Below are 18549 nucleotides of genomic sequence, written 5' to 3'. Positions count from 1 at the left end.
CACCACAAATAAATGATAAATATTTGAGGTGATGGATATGCAAAAAAAAAAAAAAAGATGTATTTCTCATTCATACCAGGATGTATTACTATTCAGTAATAAAGTGGAGCTGAGTATTTAGAAATATTTATCAGAGATCATTCCTCCAAAGAAAGATGGACAAAGTTTTACACCAGTTAGATGATTCAAATAAAAAGACGTGTTCTTCAGCCATTTGCTGTCAAAAAAAAATACACTACAATCAAGTAGTGTCTGCTTACCTCTATAGAAGAACATCCAAGCAATCAAATACAAGAAGGAACTTCATTTATCTATACATTCAGGCAAGTATTTTGTGCCCGTCTGGTGCTAGGCACTGTCCTAGGTGCTGGAGTTTCAGTGATGAAGGCCTTGCCCTCATGAAGCTTATATTACCCCACTCTTAGTTTCTGAATAAAGGACGCCTAGAAAACTAGAAAAAAAAATTCAGTTAAAAAATAAGGCACATTAATGTACATTGACGTTTTTTATTTAAAATAAGATGTTTATGGGTTTTGTTTAAAAGAATAACTAGGATTGAAAATTATATTTTGGCAGTGAAGGGACAGACATTTAGTTCCATAAGAGATGAATGGGAAAAGGATAAAAAGAACAAATGACCAAATTTAGACTTAACCATCAAAAGGAGGAAGAGCATCTTTGATTTGGAGGAGAAAGGTATACTTGAGTAAAGTCAGAATGTTTAGATGGCAGAAAGAGAGCAGGAGAATTCATACCTTTCATACCTGAGGATCTCATTTTTTTCAGTGAGGCAAGAATCAAGATCATCTGAACATAACAAAGGCAAGGGAGCAAGTTACCAGGGACTTGAAGAGAGTTGTAAATTTTGAAATAAACCACTAGGGAATACAAGAAAGGGGTCATCGAAAGGGTTACTGTGTCCTATTAGCGATTGTGTCCAGCCATCCTTAGAAATAACTTTGTAACAGGATCATAATTATGAGATTCTTACCAGCAATGTCCAGCAACCTGGAAATAGAGCAGAGAAAACAGTTTGATTTAGAGAAGATTAACAAGTAAGGCTGGCCAGGCGCGGTGGCGCACGCCTGTAATCCCAGCACTATGGGAGGCTGAGGTGGGCGAATCATGAGGTCAGGAGCTCGAGACCAGCCTGGCCAACATGGTGAAACCCCATCTCTACTAAAAATACAAAAAAAGTAGCCAGGCATGGTGGCGGGCACCTGTAATTCCAGCTACTCGGGAGGCTGAGGCAGGAGAATCGCTTGAACCCGGAAGGCAGAGGTTGCAGAGAGCTGAGGTCGCGCCACTGCATTCCAGCCCGGCGACAGTCTGAGACTCTGTCTCAAAAAAAAACAAAGCTAAATTGAGAAGAGGTCAAGAGAGTGTTGGATCGAAGGATGGTGTTGAGTACAGTCGTTGAAATGGTTGACCTTGGAATCCAGGCCGCATTGGGAAGTAAGATAAATTAAGGTGAGACCAGTAGCCTGGGTTGGGACTAATAGAAGCTGAGAGCTTGGAGGCTGTGATAAATGTAAAGAGCAAATGTAATGGAAACACAGGCATGAAAAGCCTGGAAGCATCAAGTAGAGCCATTCTAGATGGTAAGATCTGAGGTGTAGCATATAAAACAGAAATGGAAGATGAGATTCACAGCTGTAGTTATCAGCCTTAAATGGAAGCTTTATTTCTGGTAACGTCACCGGACAGTATAAAATGGCCATGTGAAAAGTAAATGCAGAAAGCATCTCCCTTTACAAAAGAACACAAAGACTAAGATTGACATTTAATTATGACTCAGGCTTAGGTGGAATCATAGTCTGTTGCTTATTCTTACCCTTTCTCACAGGAATTCACAATGAACAACTATTTTTCTGTTGGACCTGATGCTCTCATGGCTCTCAATTTTCATGCTCATCGTGAGAAGGCACCATCTCTGTTTTCTAGCAGAATTCTTAATAAGGTGTGTTGGATAAAATAACATTTCCTGCTTATCACCGAAGGTACAGTAAAAATCAATAGTTCAATTATATTTAGCACTTTTAGATTCAGATTTAATTAACTTTTTACCTGCTCTGTTTTGTGTAGGATCGTCAAATTAGATCTTTTTTTTAAATTAGATCTTTAAATGTACTTTAGCAGGCCGGGCACAGTGGCTCATGCCTGTAATCTTAGCACTTTGGGAGGTGGAGGCAGGTGGATCACTTGAGGTCAGGAGTTCAAGACCTGCCTGGCCAACGTGGTGAAACCCTGTCTCTACTAAAAATACAAATTTAGCCGGGCGTGGTGGCAGGTGTCTGTAATCCCAGCCACTCGGGAGGCTGAGGTAGGAGAATCTCTTGAAACCAGGAGGCAAAGGTTGCAGTGAACTTAGATCATACCACTGCACTCCAGCCTGGGCAACAGAATGAAGCTCCATCTCAAAGAACAAAACAAAACAACTTTATCAAAGTATAACATAATTCTAACAATTTTTTTAAATTCAAATTTGGGGTGTTTTATAGCATATTTTGCTTAGATGGCAACTGAATGGAATATATGATAGTTTATCTTAAACGGCAGCTAAAATTGGAAGGAAATTTTAGGCAGACTAAATTTTTGGTGAGGTCACTAATGGAACAGTAGATTTCATTGGTTTGAAAAACCTCCAGAAGGCAGATGAGATAAAGAAAAGAGAAGCTTGTTTGCCACAGGTTTGAACTAAGGTCATATTGGGTTTCTAGTACAGTTGATTCCTTTGATGTAGTTTTGCTTAGGAATTTTTTAAATAACGTTTGGTGATTGACCAACAGGATATCAAAAATAAATGCAAAGCAATTGTATTCCTGGTTCTGTTTTACAAATATTTCAAGTTTTGAAATAGTTCCCTTTTATTAATGTAGTTACTAAGGTAATATGTATTACTATTTATACAATTGATAATTAACTCATCTCAGTCCTTACATCAATCTTTCTGTATTCGAAAGTGATTAGAAAATGTTTGTTAGATTAATATGCATTACTCTTCTTAAGTAATCTGAGGTACTAGGAAAAAGTGGAATTTTCTAACTTGAATATTTTTCTTTATAAAATACAACTTTTTTGATAAATTGGGAGAAAACACCATTTAGAAACAAATCACTTGTAGGTTGGGTGTGGTGGCTCATGCCTGTAATCCCAGCACTTTGAGAGGCCAAGGTGGGCAGATCACGAGGTCAGGAGATCAAGACCATCCTGGCCAACATGGTGAAACCCCGTCTCTACTAAAAATACAAAAATTAGCCAGATGTGGTGGCGCACGCCTGTAGTCCCAGCTCCTTGGGAGACTGAGGCAGGAGAATCGCTTGAACTCGGGAGGCAGAGGTTGCAGTGGACCGAGATCGCACAACTGCACTCCAGCCTGGTGACAGAGCAAGACTCCATCTCAAAAAAAAAGAAAAAACCACTTCTGTTGCACATTTCCCCTGAGAAAGAGGCTAATTACACTTAAATGAAATGGCCTGTATTGTCATCTTCCATAAAAGAAGGATGAGTAACCACAGTTCACCTAGAACTTTTAAACTATTAATAGCTTAAGAGAATAAAATGTGAAATAACAAATGATGCCAAAAGTATCTGTGATATATTAAAGGCATTTTTACATTGTGTTTTAATTATAGATTTCCATTGCTGCTCCTAGTGGATTCCAATTTTACCCTTTGAAATTACTAGAATGGAGGTGTTGGATAGGGCCAGAGGGTGCACATCAAAAGTATCTCTTTTGGTTGCCCTTCTTTTCATCAGCATCTAGTCTACCGTAAGGAAAATGCGCTTCAACATTCTTGAAGGGAGCTTTGATACAGTGTATTTTTTCTTAATGTTTACAGGGTTAGACTGTTTTAATATTATGTTTTCTGTCCATTTTTCATAGGCGGTTTACTTATTTTATGGAACCAAAGATTGTTTAGTGCAAGAATGTAAAGATTTGAATAAAAAAGTTGAGGTAAGCTATTAACTCTTTTTATTTTTTAAAGTTTTAGGTGGTCTCTGGATTATGAAAACGTCTCTGGACGTTTTAAAAAGAAATGCTAAACTAACTTTCTGTTAATATATTTTGCCAGCATACATAGAGTATTTATTTGTGTGCCAGGCACTTTGCTACATGCTTTATACACATTGTCCCTCTAAATTCTCTCCACAATTCTATAAGGCATGTATTATATATTTACATTATACAGAAAACTATTTTGAATGAAGTAATTTGCCCAAATTCTCTCATTTAATGCCTAAATACACGTGTAATCAAGATGTGAACCCAGATTTATGTAAATCCAGAATCTGTTTATTAGGATGAATGGCCTCCATTCATACATGATAAATAATTTGCAGTTATCTAATACAGTGCCTGACTCAACATAAAGACACAGAGGAAGTTTAAATGGAAAGTTTAATTCAGATTACTTTTGTGGGGTATCTCTCTTACATACCAAAATAAAAATGTGTAAATAGTAAAAATAGAATATTAATGATTGCTTATTGTGAGAGCATCTCTGACGTTATGATATGGCAGTCTTATATATATTCCTTGCTTGATTCCAAAAAGAATCTGTAATGGTTAATAGCAACAAAGACGTTAATTCAGAGCAACCTAGAACTGATAAAATAAAGAGATCATAAACAGCTTGGGAAAGGAGACAATGAGCAGGGAGTAAGGAGGCTGATTATACATTAGTCAAGGAAACATGTTGCCGTTAGGCATAATGTTTAGCTCAGAGTCTCTAGGCAGCCATGGCGTAGAAGCAAGAACAACATTTTCTGTTAAAAAGAGTGTTACGGCCTGGCGCGGTGGCTCGCACGTGTAATCCCAGCACTTTGGGAGGCCGAGGCAGGCGGATCACAAGGTCAGGAGATTGAGACTGTCTTGGCTAACATGGTGAAACCCCGTCTCTACTAAAAATACAAAAAAAAAAATTAGCGGGGCGTGGTGGTGGGCACCTGTAGTCCCAGCTACTCTGGAGGCTGAGGCAGGAGAATGGTGTGAACCCGGGAGGCGGAGCTTGCAGTGAGCAGAGATCGCGCCACTGCACTCCAGCCTGGGTGACAGAGCGAGACTCCATCTCAAAAAAAAAAAAAAAGAGTGTTATGTTACTTTATCATATTTTATTTTTCTTGGCTTTGATAGTATTGGTAGAGTAAAGCATGCAAGCACATAAAATAAAGACCTTTATTTTATTGTCTGACATTTTATTTATATAAAAATACAAATACTTTTAATTATACAGAAATAAAATAAACTGTATTTACATACCTACAAAATAGTCATTGTCCTCGATACTGGAGGTACAGTGATAAATCCCTTGCTCTACATTTACAGTCTAGGGTGAAGAAAGGTATTTAAACCAGTCTGGGCACAGTGGCTCATGCCTGTAATCCCAGCACTTTGAGAGGCCAAGGTGGGAGGATTGCTTGAGGCAAGGAGACTAGCCTGGGCAACATATTGATACTCCACTTTTACAAAAAATAAAAATAGCTGAGCATAGTGGCATGTACCTGTGGTCCTAGCTGATCAGGAGGCTGAGGCAGAAGGATCACTTGAACCCAGCAGGCAGAGGCTACAGTAAGCCGTGATTGTACCGCTGCCCTCCAGCCTGGGTGACAGATTGAGACCCTGTCTCCAAGAAAAAACCAAAAAGATATTTCACACATTGCAATGCAGTATGAGAAGTTATGTAAGAAAAGCATGTGGTCTTACAGGAATAAATAACTGCAATACGTAACCTAGGAGCTACAGAGACTAGGGAAAGTGGCAGTCTTTCTGGAAGAAGTGACAAGATGGAATCTGAAAATAAGTAAGAGTTAGCTAAGAGGAGGAGGAGGGTAAGATTGCTGTAGGCTAAAAACAGCATGTGCAAAAGACCCAGAGGCGCACATGGCATGTTTGAGTGAGTTCAGGCTGGAGCATAGCTTTCAGGAAGGAAAGTGACAAGAGCTGAGGCTAGAGAGATGGACAGAAGTCAAATTACAGAGTGTCATATTTGCCTGGTATTAGAGCTTGGATTTCATCATGGGCATTGCAGGGTTGAAGTGAAGCCATTGAAGGGCTGTAATTAGAGGATGACATATTTGCATTTTTTAAATGTCGATCCAATTGCTCTGTGAGGGATGCATAAGAAAGTAATGCTAGAGGCAGATAGGCCAGATAGGAACTTTTAGGGAAGAAATGGTGGAGAGAGAGAAAGACATAGAAATAGCATCAACTGTTTTTAGTGATTAAGGGGATGTGGAGGGTAAAAAGTCAAAGAAATCAAAGATAACTGGCAGGTTTCTGGCTTAAACAGCTGGGTTGGGGGTGAGTTAACCTACTTACTAGGAAAGAGTAAGTAAGAGTTAGCTAAGAGAAGGAGGAGGGGAAGATTGTTACTCTTTCCTGGTAAGTACATTGGGGAACAGGGAACAGATTGCAGAAAAGTTGCTTGTTCAATTTTTTACACAGGAGTTTTTGGTGCCAGTTCATGGACATGTTTTGGAGGCAGTGGATAGATAGATCTGGCCCAGTTTACTTTCCTGAAAAGGAACATCCAGGGAAGTAGAGTCTGTGGTTCCCAGGAAGCAAAGGGAAAGAAGATTTTAGGAAAAGAGGAAGGGGGTCAGCAAGTGTCACGTACTACTGAAACAGCAATTTAGATAAGGCCTGAAAAAATCGCAGGGGTCAACAAAAAGGACATTATTGATGATGTTGCAAGCAGTTCCACTGAAGAGATAGAAAAGGCCAGATGAGAGGCCCTGAGTGAGAGGTAGGGAGCATCTTCTACATGTGCGTCTCTCACATATAAGCACATTTATGAAAATAGATGTGAATTCTAAATGGATGTGTATGGAAATCATGTACCCTGTAGTCACTATCTGTTTGTATTTCTTTAAAGCTAGAACTGGATGGTGAGCGAGTAGCACTGCCCAGCTTGGAAGGTATTATAGTTCTGAACATTGGTTACTGGGGCGGTGGCTGCAGACTATGGGAAGGGATGGGAGACGAGACTTACCCTCTAGCCAGGTATGTACATTTGTGGTCTGTTTTTTTATGTCACTATTTTATTTAAAGCAATCTCTTGTTTATAGACTTTAACATTTTTCTTTAAATTTTCTTTTTTGTATATCTCATTAGTTATAGTATTTTTAAAGTTGATGGTCCAACTGTGTTAAAAAGTAATTGCTCTAGCATAACTGATTTTGTTTTATTGCATCATATAATCCGTATTTTCTTTTTCCAATTTTAGGCATGACGATGGTCTACTGGAAGTCGTTGGAGTATATGGGTCTTTCCACTGTGCTCAGATTCAAGTAAAACTGGCGAATCCTTTTCGAATAGGACAGGCACATACAGTGAGGGTAGGTGAAATATGGCTGTAACAGGCTAATTTGTCACAATCCATTTCTAAGCTGTTGATACGTAAAGTATACATGCTATACCTTTCTTTAAACAGTGGTTTATGGCTCATGCAGCTGGTCACTGTACACCAGGGGCTAGAGTGGGATGAGGAAGAAACAGAAACATGGCTCAAGCTCCATGAGATAAAACATTCACTTGAAAAAAGAATTCCTTAATCAATGAATAAAAACATATTCAGATTAATATTTTCTAAAAATGAAATGCATAAGGGTTAAGGGATTGTGGATGGTGTTATTAAGGAAGACCTTTCTAAATTTTGGGGGACTGACTTTTAAACGTTATTTGTTCCCTAATATCAGCTGATTTTGAAGTGCTCCATGATGCCAATGCAGGTGGATGGGGAGCCTTGGGCCCAAGGGCCCTGCACTGTCACCATAACTCACAAGACACATGCAATGATGTTATATTTCTCTGGAGAACAAACAGATGATGACATCTCTAGTACTTCGGATCAAGAAGATATAAAGGAGACTGAATAGATGGATGAGGGAGTGAAAACTTTGCATAGAATCCTCACGCAAGTAGATGTATGTTCATCCAAAAGTATTAATAGAAATTCTCTGTCAGCTATTCAGTCTTAATTTCACTAGTAGTATTATGGGTATACATTTTTGTAAATAGCATCCCCAAACCAGCCAGCCTTCAGTTATTTACAAACATTTGTTCTTTTTTCAGCAAAATACTTCAAATGAGTAGTATTAACTTACGAAAAGTCAAAAAAACTTACATGAGAGTGAAAATTTGTTATGACTGTTTTGAGAGTGGGACTCGCTCTGAAGTATGTGCTGTCTCATTTCTTATTTTTGAACCATGCATATGATGGACGCACAATGGATGGACACATTATATCTACAACAAGGTGTGGGTGGAAAGATCATTTCCATCTTCATTTTTAATATGGTGACACCATAGCATTTTAAAAATTAACCTGCTTTTTTGAAAGGAAATGATTACTGTCAAACCACCATGGTTAATCGTGGGCATCCTCCTGCAGCATGCCTCTTAAAATTTTCTGCAACCCAAACCAAGTATATGTATTGATTTCTAGGAACCCCCAAAAAGAGAATAGTAAAAAAAGATCATACTTAAAATTTGTATTATAATTTTTATTTTAGGAACTTATTCAGACACGTAAATGTTGTTTAATTCTGTAGGTAACCATTTGAGCTGAAATTCAGGATCTTTTTTATGACACCAGTGTAGCCAAAAGAGAAGCAGATAAGTGAATTGGTAAGAAATAAGATTCAGAGCACTTTGGATTGTATAAGTTATAGGTTCTGAGCTGAACAGTTTATCACCCTCTCTTTTTATTAAAAGACAGTGTCAACACTTCAAAAATTGTGCTTAAAGGAAACTTAATGGTGAGATTAATTGCTTAGGAAAAGCTCAAGGCTGACTGATAAGTTTTAAAACTTTAGTGGTCTAGTAGCATTTTGAAATACAGTAGTCTTTTAACAGAATTTCCCCTTAGGGAGGTAAGTGGACAAAAATCTTTGCTAAAATGTTTATATCATATTTATTTTAAAATGAGAGATATATATTTTTAAATTATTTATTATTTACCTTGTGGTATGATACCTGTGTTTAGTGTTTACGTTCTGTAGCTTTATTTAATAAGTTAAATTGATCACATAAATTCTGCTAGTCACAATCAGATAGAAATTTAGTCTATTAAGTAATTAAAATTCTAATTTAATTCTCCTAACAGATATCTAGACATTCTTATTCTTCACAAATATTCCTCATTGTATTGAAAAAAGAAGGAGGGCATGAAAAGCACTAGGGAACTACTTTTGGATAACTGAAAGCTTTGTTTCATTGTTTTATTTGCGCCTCAATTGCCACAAACTTACTGAAGGGCCAGTTTCATGGTTCCCATTAGAGGGTGCTTGTTCTCTGCTGTTGACCAGCCCATCCCTTCATTACCCACAGGTAGGCTGACCCAGTGGGCATCTAGCCTGGTGTTTTTCTGACAAATGGCCCGTTTGTAGTTATTGTGCTCTTTCATGACATTAATCTCTGAAAGATGAGAATGTTTCCCCCAAAATACCATTAGCAGTCTTTGAGGGTCTATTATGAATCTGTCATCGGTGAATTGCCATAAATCTAAGTTTGCCTCACCTCAGGCCCAGACCATGTTTTCGAAGAGCAACTTAGTAATGTATATAGTAGTCAGTACATTTTATGAAATATTTTATTTTGCTAAATTAAACTCTTCCAGATCTCCTCGGGTGATCTTAAATTCTAGTCTTGAGAAACTTTATGAGCAGATCTGTTTTCAGTTTATTTATACACCTTTCATGGTAGGTAACCATGGCAGTGAGGATGGCAGAGTTTTGTTTTTTTAATGGGCCAATCATGTTCTGAGTATTATGAGGTTTATATCCTTTCATTCATGATCAAAATTGTTAAAGATATCACATTTTAAAAATACACTGTTAAATTCACTTTGCTGTAGGTTATAGTTTACCTGTTATAAAATTCATAGTGCTAATTATAGTAGAAGCAAAGTACGTCAATTTAGGATGTCGGAATTAAAATAATCACAATAACTAATATAGTTTTTTAATTGTGAAAACTACAATTAAAAATTGGAATTTTAATACCAATCATAATATTACATTATATTTAGAACAGCTTATGTAAAATGCCCTCATTTATCTAAACAAGTTGATTTTTTTGGTTATTATAATCTAGTAAGGTTTTTGCGTCACAACTGATCTGTCATGAAGTTTTTTGGCTGGCTTATTCACTCATTTAGACTTCATTTAGGGAAGCTATTTCAGAATACCATATCAAAACGTATCTTGTTTTTGCAAAATTCACTTACTTTTTTGGGCACATTTACCCAGCATTTCAAATAAATGTATAGGCATGTGTCTTGTTTAAATAAGTACAATTTATAAGACTTCATGTTTGCAAGTTACATATTAGGGTAGTGATTGTTTATATTACCAGGGATTCTACACTTTACCAAAAAAATTGCCATAAGATTTTCCTGTTCCATTTTAAATTGTCTTGATATTTAAAAAAATAACTTCAACATTCTCAGGAAGAAATACATGAAGTAAATCATATCTCCATGTCTGTTTCCAGATTTCTCTCATCTTTTTACTATCCCAATACATTCCTTACTCCTATAAATGTAGTGGCTTAAATACTGAATACCTGGCAGCTCTTATAGATCCCGTAGGCAGATGATGATAATTTTCAGTGTTTTGTCATGTTTAATAGAGATCAAACTGACTTGTGTTTTAAAATACAAGTTTTCTACTAGTAAGGTTACATGATTTAAGTGTGTTTTAGGTTTTCTGCAACAATTAGCTGTGAACCCCTAATGTAGCTAATGTTTATACAAATTTTATAGTCAAAATTATTTATTTTTATTTTTTTAGAGTGTTTCAAAAACATAGTGTTTGCTTTGTGAAATACATTTGCTTAGAGTTATAGTCTACTGTGACTCAGAAATTGTAAAGTCAATTTGCATTGTAAAAATGAATACTACCAGCATGTCAAAAGAAAAATAATTTGCATTTGTAATATAAAGTAAAATTGTATTTAATATATTTATTGAATTTTAAATTTGCACTAACTTGAAAACTTTAAAGGTTATACTAACTTAAAGATTAATGTGGACCCAAATACGTAATTTGTTTGGCCAAAAAGGTCATTAGAATGGGTAATGGTTTTGTGTGGTTTTCCTTCAAAATGATAATATTGAAGCAAGAACCAATGTTTTATATTGATAATTTTTTAAATATTTCCACCCAGTTGAGGACAGTGGAATATAAGTAGATTTATTTAAAATATCTAGATATTTGAAAAAGAAAGAAAAGGTTGTTTATCCCAATCTGAATTCATTCTCAGCAACAAGACAGAAAAGGTGGGGTTTGGGTTTTGCTTTTAAACAGTGTCCCCCTGTCTTTTTTAATTTTTCCCTTGAAGCCTTTCTCCTGCTCCTCAGAGTATGCTCTGCAGGCTATCTGCAGCATCAGAATGCCTGGGCAGGCTGTTGAAAATATGGATTCCTGAGCCCAACCCTTAACTTAATGATTCCATGTCTCTGGAGACGCAACATAGAAATCTGTTTTTATTACCAAGCACCTCAGGCGATTCTTAAGCATACTGAAATTTGAAAGCTTCTGGTCTGAACCTCTTGTATTCACCTAGGGCTTTTGCTAGGTGGGATACCATGCCGAAAAATTGAATTAATTGTATGTTCTTAAAATTGTTTTTCTTCTACTTCACTATCCTCTTCCCTCAAAGTCACTTTTCTAAAAGAACTCTATGAAAAACTTGTTTGTATCGTACCCAGATTGATATATTTGTCTGAACTCTGTTACATAAAAATTGGTATGATTCATATGTGGAGTCAGTTTTTGGACTGTGACCCATGCAGTGTCGGGGGACAAGGAGTTGCTTCAGGAGTTAGTTATAGTGCGCCTCCAAGGGACAGCAAGCCATGGAGGCTCCTGCCTTCTCACTTCAATGCAGCCACACTTGTGTATACTGAGTGCTGCTTCAGATCTCAATAGATAAAATACTTCCACATTTAAAATGATTCTACTATTTTTTATAAAGGGTTTGAAAGCCACTACTATAATGACTTTGTCACCTAATTGATTTTCTACTAATTTTTACATATTCAGAAACTTCATGTGTTTTTGGTGGACAGAATATTTTGGAGGTCTCTGTTGCTGCTTAGAATGTGGCCACTTGGCTATTTTACAGTTTTTAAAGCTATTTTATTGAATAGTAAAGCAGTGAACTTAGCCTTCATTCCTCGTGTTTCTAATTTAAATATGTAGTCTGTATTTAATTTTAGATATGTAAATACACATCAATACATATATATTTACCCATATGGCCCTGTGTAACCAGTGCATGAGGCTTGCATAGCCTAGCCCAAAAAGGTATATTCCAGCGTTCTGGGGAAAGAATTTTAAAATGCCATCCTCTAATACAGACATTTATAAAACTTAAATGATTGAGCTTAGCCATCTGCAAGAATGTCTGCAGAAAATAAATCACCTAGAAACTATAAATAGAAATGTGTTGCTGAGGCTGGGCGCAGTGGCTTACCCCTATAATCCCAGCACTTGGGGAGGCCAAGGCAGGTGTATCACCTGAGGTCAGGAGTTCGAGACCAGCCTGGCCAATATGGTGAAACCCCATCTGTACTAAAAACACACAAAAAAAATTAGCCAGGCACAGTGGCACATGCCTTTAGTCCCAGCTAAACAGGAGGCTGAGGCACGAGAATCGCTGGAACCCAGGCGGCGGAGCTTGCAGTGAACCGAGATCATGCCACTGCACTCCAGCCTGGGCAACAGAGCAAGACGCCGTCTCAATAAAAAAAAAAAAAAATTGTGTTACTGGTATCAGATGTCAGACCAAGAACACTTCAGTCTCTCTAAGGATGCCCTCAGCTACCTCACTATTAAAGGACGACATCAACACAGAATGCACTAAACAGGAAATAAGCTGTAATCGAGGGAATTTCCATTATGTGTTACTTTTTGGTGACTAACATGGAATGTTGAAAAAGAAGAGCCGGAAAGCTCAGTTGTTTTCTTTATTCCTCTGACATTGTCCAGGCAAGGGGGCATCCTGATCAGATGAGTAGATTTGGCTGAGAAAAACCCTAGAGTAAGGCAGGCACGTTGTGGAGTTGGATGATCCAAGATGGCTTGTAAAAACGTTTGTTCTCAATCCGGTTCAGGGCTCTGTCAGCAGTTCAGATTTGAACTGCTTAAATGAACCCTACAGATAAATTGGCACTCTCATTTGTAATCCTGTTTGTACAAGTTTAGAGCAGCCTAGCTCGAGTTCTCAACCCGTCCTCTTAGAAGTGAACTGATTGCACTGGATCCCTAAACCCACAATGTTGAGGACACGTGTGATGACTCCACTTGCGCAGCCAGCTGGCCTCTTGCACTTTCCCCTGCCCACCACAGTCCTATGTACCTAACCACTTAATTACCCTGTGTTAATTGCTTTTGTTTTGTTGGGTCTGTATTTTTGTGGTCAGTGCCTGCAGGCAGAAATGTGAATTAAAGCATTTGATATGTTGAAGATACCTGCTTGTTTTTTAATAAAATTAAAAGTGTAGCACTTAAGTATGATACTGTGTTGTTTTTTGACACAACCGTGAGATACAATAAGCAGCTTTGACTTAGTGTCCCAAAAAATGGTTCTTGGTCTACAGCAGGACAAACAAACTATGTGGCAAGTTCTGAATCACATACTTTTAGATGGAAAGACTAAAAAATTCACATTGCATTGCTTTTGTAGCCTAAGAGCACAGAATAATACACGTGTTAGGAGCAACATTCATTCTCATGCATATAAACTGGCTCCTGGCAGAGCAGAGCAGCAAGTGGGATTAAATGGGTGAATTCAACTTATTTTCAGTTGGTAGAATATGGAAAAATACATCATTTATTTGAAATGTCTGAATGGAAACCCAGCTCCACTGCTGTAATTTAACACTGGGCAGTTACTTGTTCTTCCTGAGCCTCAAATTTTCCTTCTGTATAAGAATGGGAAGTAATGCCCACCTAGGGATTGCAAGTGCTTACAGGAGCTGGGCAAGCAATGAAGGTAACAGTTGTAGAGACTTCGGTAAACTGGAGCACATGATTCCTGGGAAGCAGGCCTAGTGTGAACAGAATTTATTTTTCTAGAAAAGATAGCAATTTAGAGTATATGAAATCTAATTTTTAAGTATTGGATGGCAACTAATTGACTGCTGTCTACCGTAAGGTTATATGATTATTTTTAGGGTGGGAGAGTGAATGCATCTTTTTCTTTTTTTTTTTGAGACGGAGTCTTGCTCTGTTGCCCAGGCTGGAGTGCAGTGGCGCGATCTCGGCTCACTGCAAGCTCCGCCTCCCGGGTTCACGCCATTTTCCTGCCTCAGTCTCCCGAGTAGCTGGGACTACAGGCGCCCGCCACCACACCCGGCTAATTTTTTGTATTTTTTTTTAGTAGAGACGGGGTTTCACCGTGGTCTCGATCTCCTGACCTTGTGATCTGCCCGCCTCGGCCTCCCAAAGTGCTGGGATTACAGGCGTGAGCCACCGCGCCCGGCCCGTGAATGCATCTTAATATGCATGGCAGAACTGTGTGTTTCCTTCCATCTGGATTTTCATAAAGCATTGTAATTTATCCGTAGCGATCTGAAAAACATTTTGTGGTATGTAAAATCTTTTATTAATTTTATTAGACATTAGAGGAAGAAGATTCTGTAGTCCTGCTTTATTCTGTCATCTTCACCTGGAAATCCATTTTTATAAAATTTTTATAATAAAAATCACTTGATCACTTGCCTGCCTTCTTTTAGACAGTGCCAAGCGTAATGCCCCTTGATAATTTACATGCATGTGAATGTGGCTGTGATAGCTGCTGACATTCACAAGGCAGGCTGTCTTACATGTAATGATTCCATGTTTAGACTTCTTAAACAGCTTCACACATTTATTGTACACTTAGGTGTCACATGCTTTTACTTTTTATTTTATAATCTGTGTTTCTGTGAGGTAGACATTATCGGCTCCAGGTTATACATTGATAGCTCGGAGCTAGAGATTGAACCCAGGCCATCCTCCCCACTGCCTTTGATCATCAACACAACCACCACCAACAGTATTTTACAAGCGTTAAATATAGACCTGTCGTCATTCTGAGCACTAGGACTAGGGCTTATGCGGTTGTCTGAGGGATTCCCTGTATGAGGAAACTTCACACACCAAAAAATTACTCATGCAAGGGGATTGGAGATCTCAAGCTAAAAGTATTACACATGGACTATTGTAAAAGGGGAAAAAAAGGCACATAACATTTTAGAATGTACTTAAGAAGCAGTTCGTCACTTGGGAAACCCCAAACCCAATGAGGATTTAGTGTTTCAGTGACACAACATCAGAAGCAAGTATTCATAGCGTAGATACAGAAGCAAAATTAAGAAATGATTTGATTGGTTGCCTTTTTTGGCTTGCTTACTTGGAAAGTCCCCAGTCTCATGATCATGTTAGTTGGCTGCTTATGATTGGCTGAGGTTAAGTTTTGTTTCTAACATAAGCATTTATCAAAAATGACCCAAGTTAAGTTTCATTTATGTTTACAGTTTAAGTAGGTTAGGGCTATTTTTAAGGCCTAGTTGTTTTGTTTGCTCAGGAGCATCTCAAGCCTAGTTTCCATTTTAATTTTGCTTTGACAGTTCCCCACTTTTAGTCACCCTGTCAGCAAGCTGAGAGCGTGACCAAATGGCATGGCATTACTCTCAGTTACCACTATTGACATAGTCTAGGAAGAAGAGTCAGATGTTTATCAATAGCTGCCCTAGGGCTCAGAGTCACCCTCGGGAATGACATAGTCCATGCTGGTTTCCTCCAGTTGTCTGATCCTTATGGCAATCTTTTGACATATGAGTGACTGCTGGAAAGCATTTAAAAATCCTTGAAAGGACCAGGCTCTGTGGATAACACCTGTAACCTCAGAACTTTGGAGGCCAGAGTAGAGGAATTGCGTGAGCAGGAGTTCAAGACCAGCTAGACAACATAACAAGACCCCATGTCTACAAAAATAAAAATAAAAACTTTGTTTTAATTAGCTGGGTAGGGCTGGGCATGGAGGCTCACACCTGTAATCCCAGAATTGTGGGAGGCCAAGGCGGGTGGATTGCTAGAGCTCAGGAGTTCAAGACCAGCCTAAGCAATATAATGAAACCCGTCTCTACCAAAAATACAAAAAATTAGCCAGGCATGGTGGCACACACCTCTGGTCCCAGCTACTCAGGAGGCTGATGTAGGAGGATCGCTTAAGCCTGAGAGGCAGAGGTTGCAGTGAGCCGAGATTGTGCCACAACACTCCATCCTGGGTGACAGACTGAGACCTCATCTCAAAAAAATACAAATTAGCTGGGCAGTGCTCACTACAGCAGCACATATACTAAAATTGGAACAATACAGAGAAGATTAGCATGGCCCCTGAACAAGGATGACATGAAAATTCATGAAATGTTCCATATTCTTATATATAAAAGCAAAGTAAACCCTGATCACCTTGAGTACATGTCATCAGGACCTCCTGAGGCTGTGTCTCGTGCCCGTGCACGTCCTTAATCTTGGTAAAATAAACTTTGTAAATTGGAAAAAAAAAAAAATTAGCTGAATGTAGTGATGCACACCTGTAGTCCAAGCTACTCAGGAGACCGAGGTGGGAGGATCACTTTAGTCCAGGAGTTCCAGGCTACAGTGAGCTAGGATTGCACCACTGCACTCCTGCCTGGGTCAAAGAGCACGACACTATCGCTAAAAAAATAATAATAAATTTGTAAAATTATTGAGAGAATACAATGCACTGTGTTGTGTAAGCCATTGTGTATGGGTACCCACTGTGTACGAGTAAACACAATAACTATAATAGCAAAGGACTGAAAAATAACCCCGAGTAAAGATTCCCAGGAGCCAAGATTTAACCAACCGAATAAATCAAGAGAGGCAGTGCTAATGAGATGAAAACCTTGTGTTCTTTAGGAACTTTTACATTTTGGACAATATCAAATATAACAAAACACTTAATGTTTTGTTAACAAAAAAACACCACTTCTCACCAATTCGAGCACAAGCTCCTCCCTGCCGAGCAGCTAAAGTGTCAACAACTCCTACTTTGGAGTACTACTGAGGTGAAATTACTCATCTCATATCGTACTGCTTGAAGAAAATTCATAGGTATCACTAAAACTTTTTTCAAGAGTTGCTGAAATACTAATAAGCAATTTTCTCAAATCAGAGGCTCCCAGCTGAGGAAAAAGAGCTCTTACAAAAGAATGAAATCTGTAACCCCTTTGTATGATTGGGTCTGGAGATCACTCAGGAGGCTCATTTCTGAGGGTTCACTTTATGTACAAGTGACCTGAGGTTCAGAATCTGACGAACATTCAGTCATCTGGTCATTTTAGGTAGGACATAGCCCAAACATTTAGGTGGAAAAACCTTTATACATTTGTCATACAAGATGAACAATCCAGCCAGGCGCGGTGCCTCATGCCTGTAATCTCAGCGCTTTGGGAGGCCAAGGCAAGCGGATCACCTGAGGTCAGGAGTTCAAGACGAGCCTGGCCAACATGGTGAAAGCCCGTCTACTAAAAATACAAAAAAAATTAGCTGGGTGTAGGGGTGCCTGTAGTCCCAGCTACTTGGGAGGCTGAGGCAGGAGAATCGCTTGAATTCGGGAGGCGGAGGTTTCAGTGAGCCGAGATCATGCCATTGCACTCCAGCCTGGGCAACGAGAGCAAAACTCCATCTCAAAAAAAAAAAAAAAAAAAAGATGAATAATCCAGTATTATTGAGAGAAGGGTGCAAAGTGAACTCCATTATAAAGTGAATTGGTTAATGCTATGGTTTGCATGTATTCCCTTAAATTTTATGTATTTGAAACTTAATCCCCAAATTCACAAGTTGATTAGAGGTAGGGCCTTTGGGAGGTAATCAGGATTAAATAAGGTGGTCAGGGTGGGCCTCCCATCATCAGACTGGTGAAAAGAGCCATGACCTTCAATCTGATACTAAATCTTGACCTGATTCGGGTAATAGCAATGGACTCTGGACCAATGAAACCCTCAGACAACTGGAGGGAGGGGGAGATAAGACAAGTAACGACCTATTATTTCTAAATAAGTAAGACATTGTGTAAATGGGAACATATAAACAGAGCCGTATGGTCTGGAGTCAAGTAACATACATGTTAGCAGGGCATATGATCATTGATAAAACAATTTTATGTAAAGTATTCCCCATAGAAACCCAATTGAGTAGGCAGAGTAGATATAATTTTTCTAAATGAGCACATTGCAATTCAGAAAGGCTAGTGACATGCCAGTGCTGTACAGAGCTAGGATACTGATCTAGTCTTGTGACTCCAAAATTTAGTGGAGTTTGTTGTTCCTTTATTTTTTCCCCCACTAAGTTATGCCTTCTTTTTCCTAAGTCAGGGGTTCCTAGCCTTTATTGTATCATTAAGCCTATCTCTATAAGAAGTTGGCTATATGCCGGGCGCGGTGGCTCAAGCCTGTAATCCCAGCACTTTGGGAGGCCGAGACGGGCGGATCGCGAGGTCAGGAGATCGAGACCATCCTGGCTAAC

At 38.6% G+C, this 18549-nt stretch overlaps 1 protein-coding gene across 1 annotated transcript in view; it reads left to right on the top strand.

Annotated features, from left to right (window-relative positions):
- Positions 1–8253, top strand: part of DGKE (diacylglycerol kinase, epsilon 64kDa) — a 28240-nt gene extending 19987 nt beyond the window's left edge. Inside the window, exons 7-11 of the mRNA XM_011979236.1 lie at positions 1847–1960; positions 3887–3958; positions 6879–7006; positions 7230–7341; positions 7702–8253. Of these exons, the coding sequence (XP_011834626.1) occupies positions 1847–1960; positions 3887–3958; positions 6879–7006; positions 7230–7341; positions 7702–7881 (606 nt within the window). The 3' untranslated portion in view covers positions 7882–8253. The remainder of the gene's footprint in view (positions 1–1846; positions 1961–3886; positions 3959–6878; positions 7007–7229; positions 7342–7701) is intronic.
- The last annotated feature ends 10296 nt before the right edge of the window (positions 8254–18549 follow it).

The sequence above is a fragment of the Mandrillus leucophaeus genome, unplaced genomic scaffold (genome assembly GCF_000951045.1).
Source record: "Mandrillus leucophaeus isolate KB7577 unplaced genomic scaffold, Mleu.le_1.0 Scaffold20, whole genome shotgun sequence".
Classification (NCBI taxonomy): domain Eukaryota; kingdom Metazoa; phylum Chordata; class Mammalia; order Primates; family Cercopithecidae; genus Mandrillus; species Mandrillus leucophaeus.
Note: the sequence above shows the minus strand (reverse complement) of the source record. Positions and strands in the feature narration are given on the sequence as shown.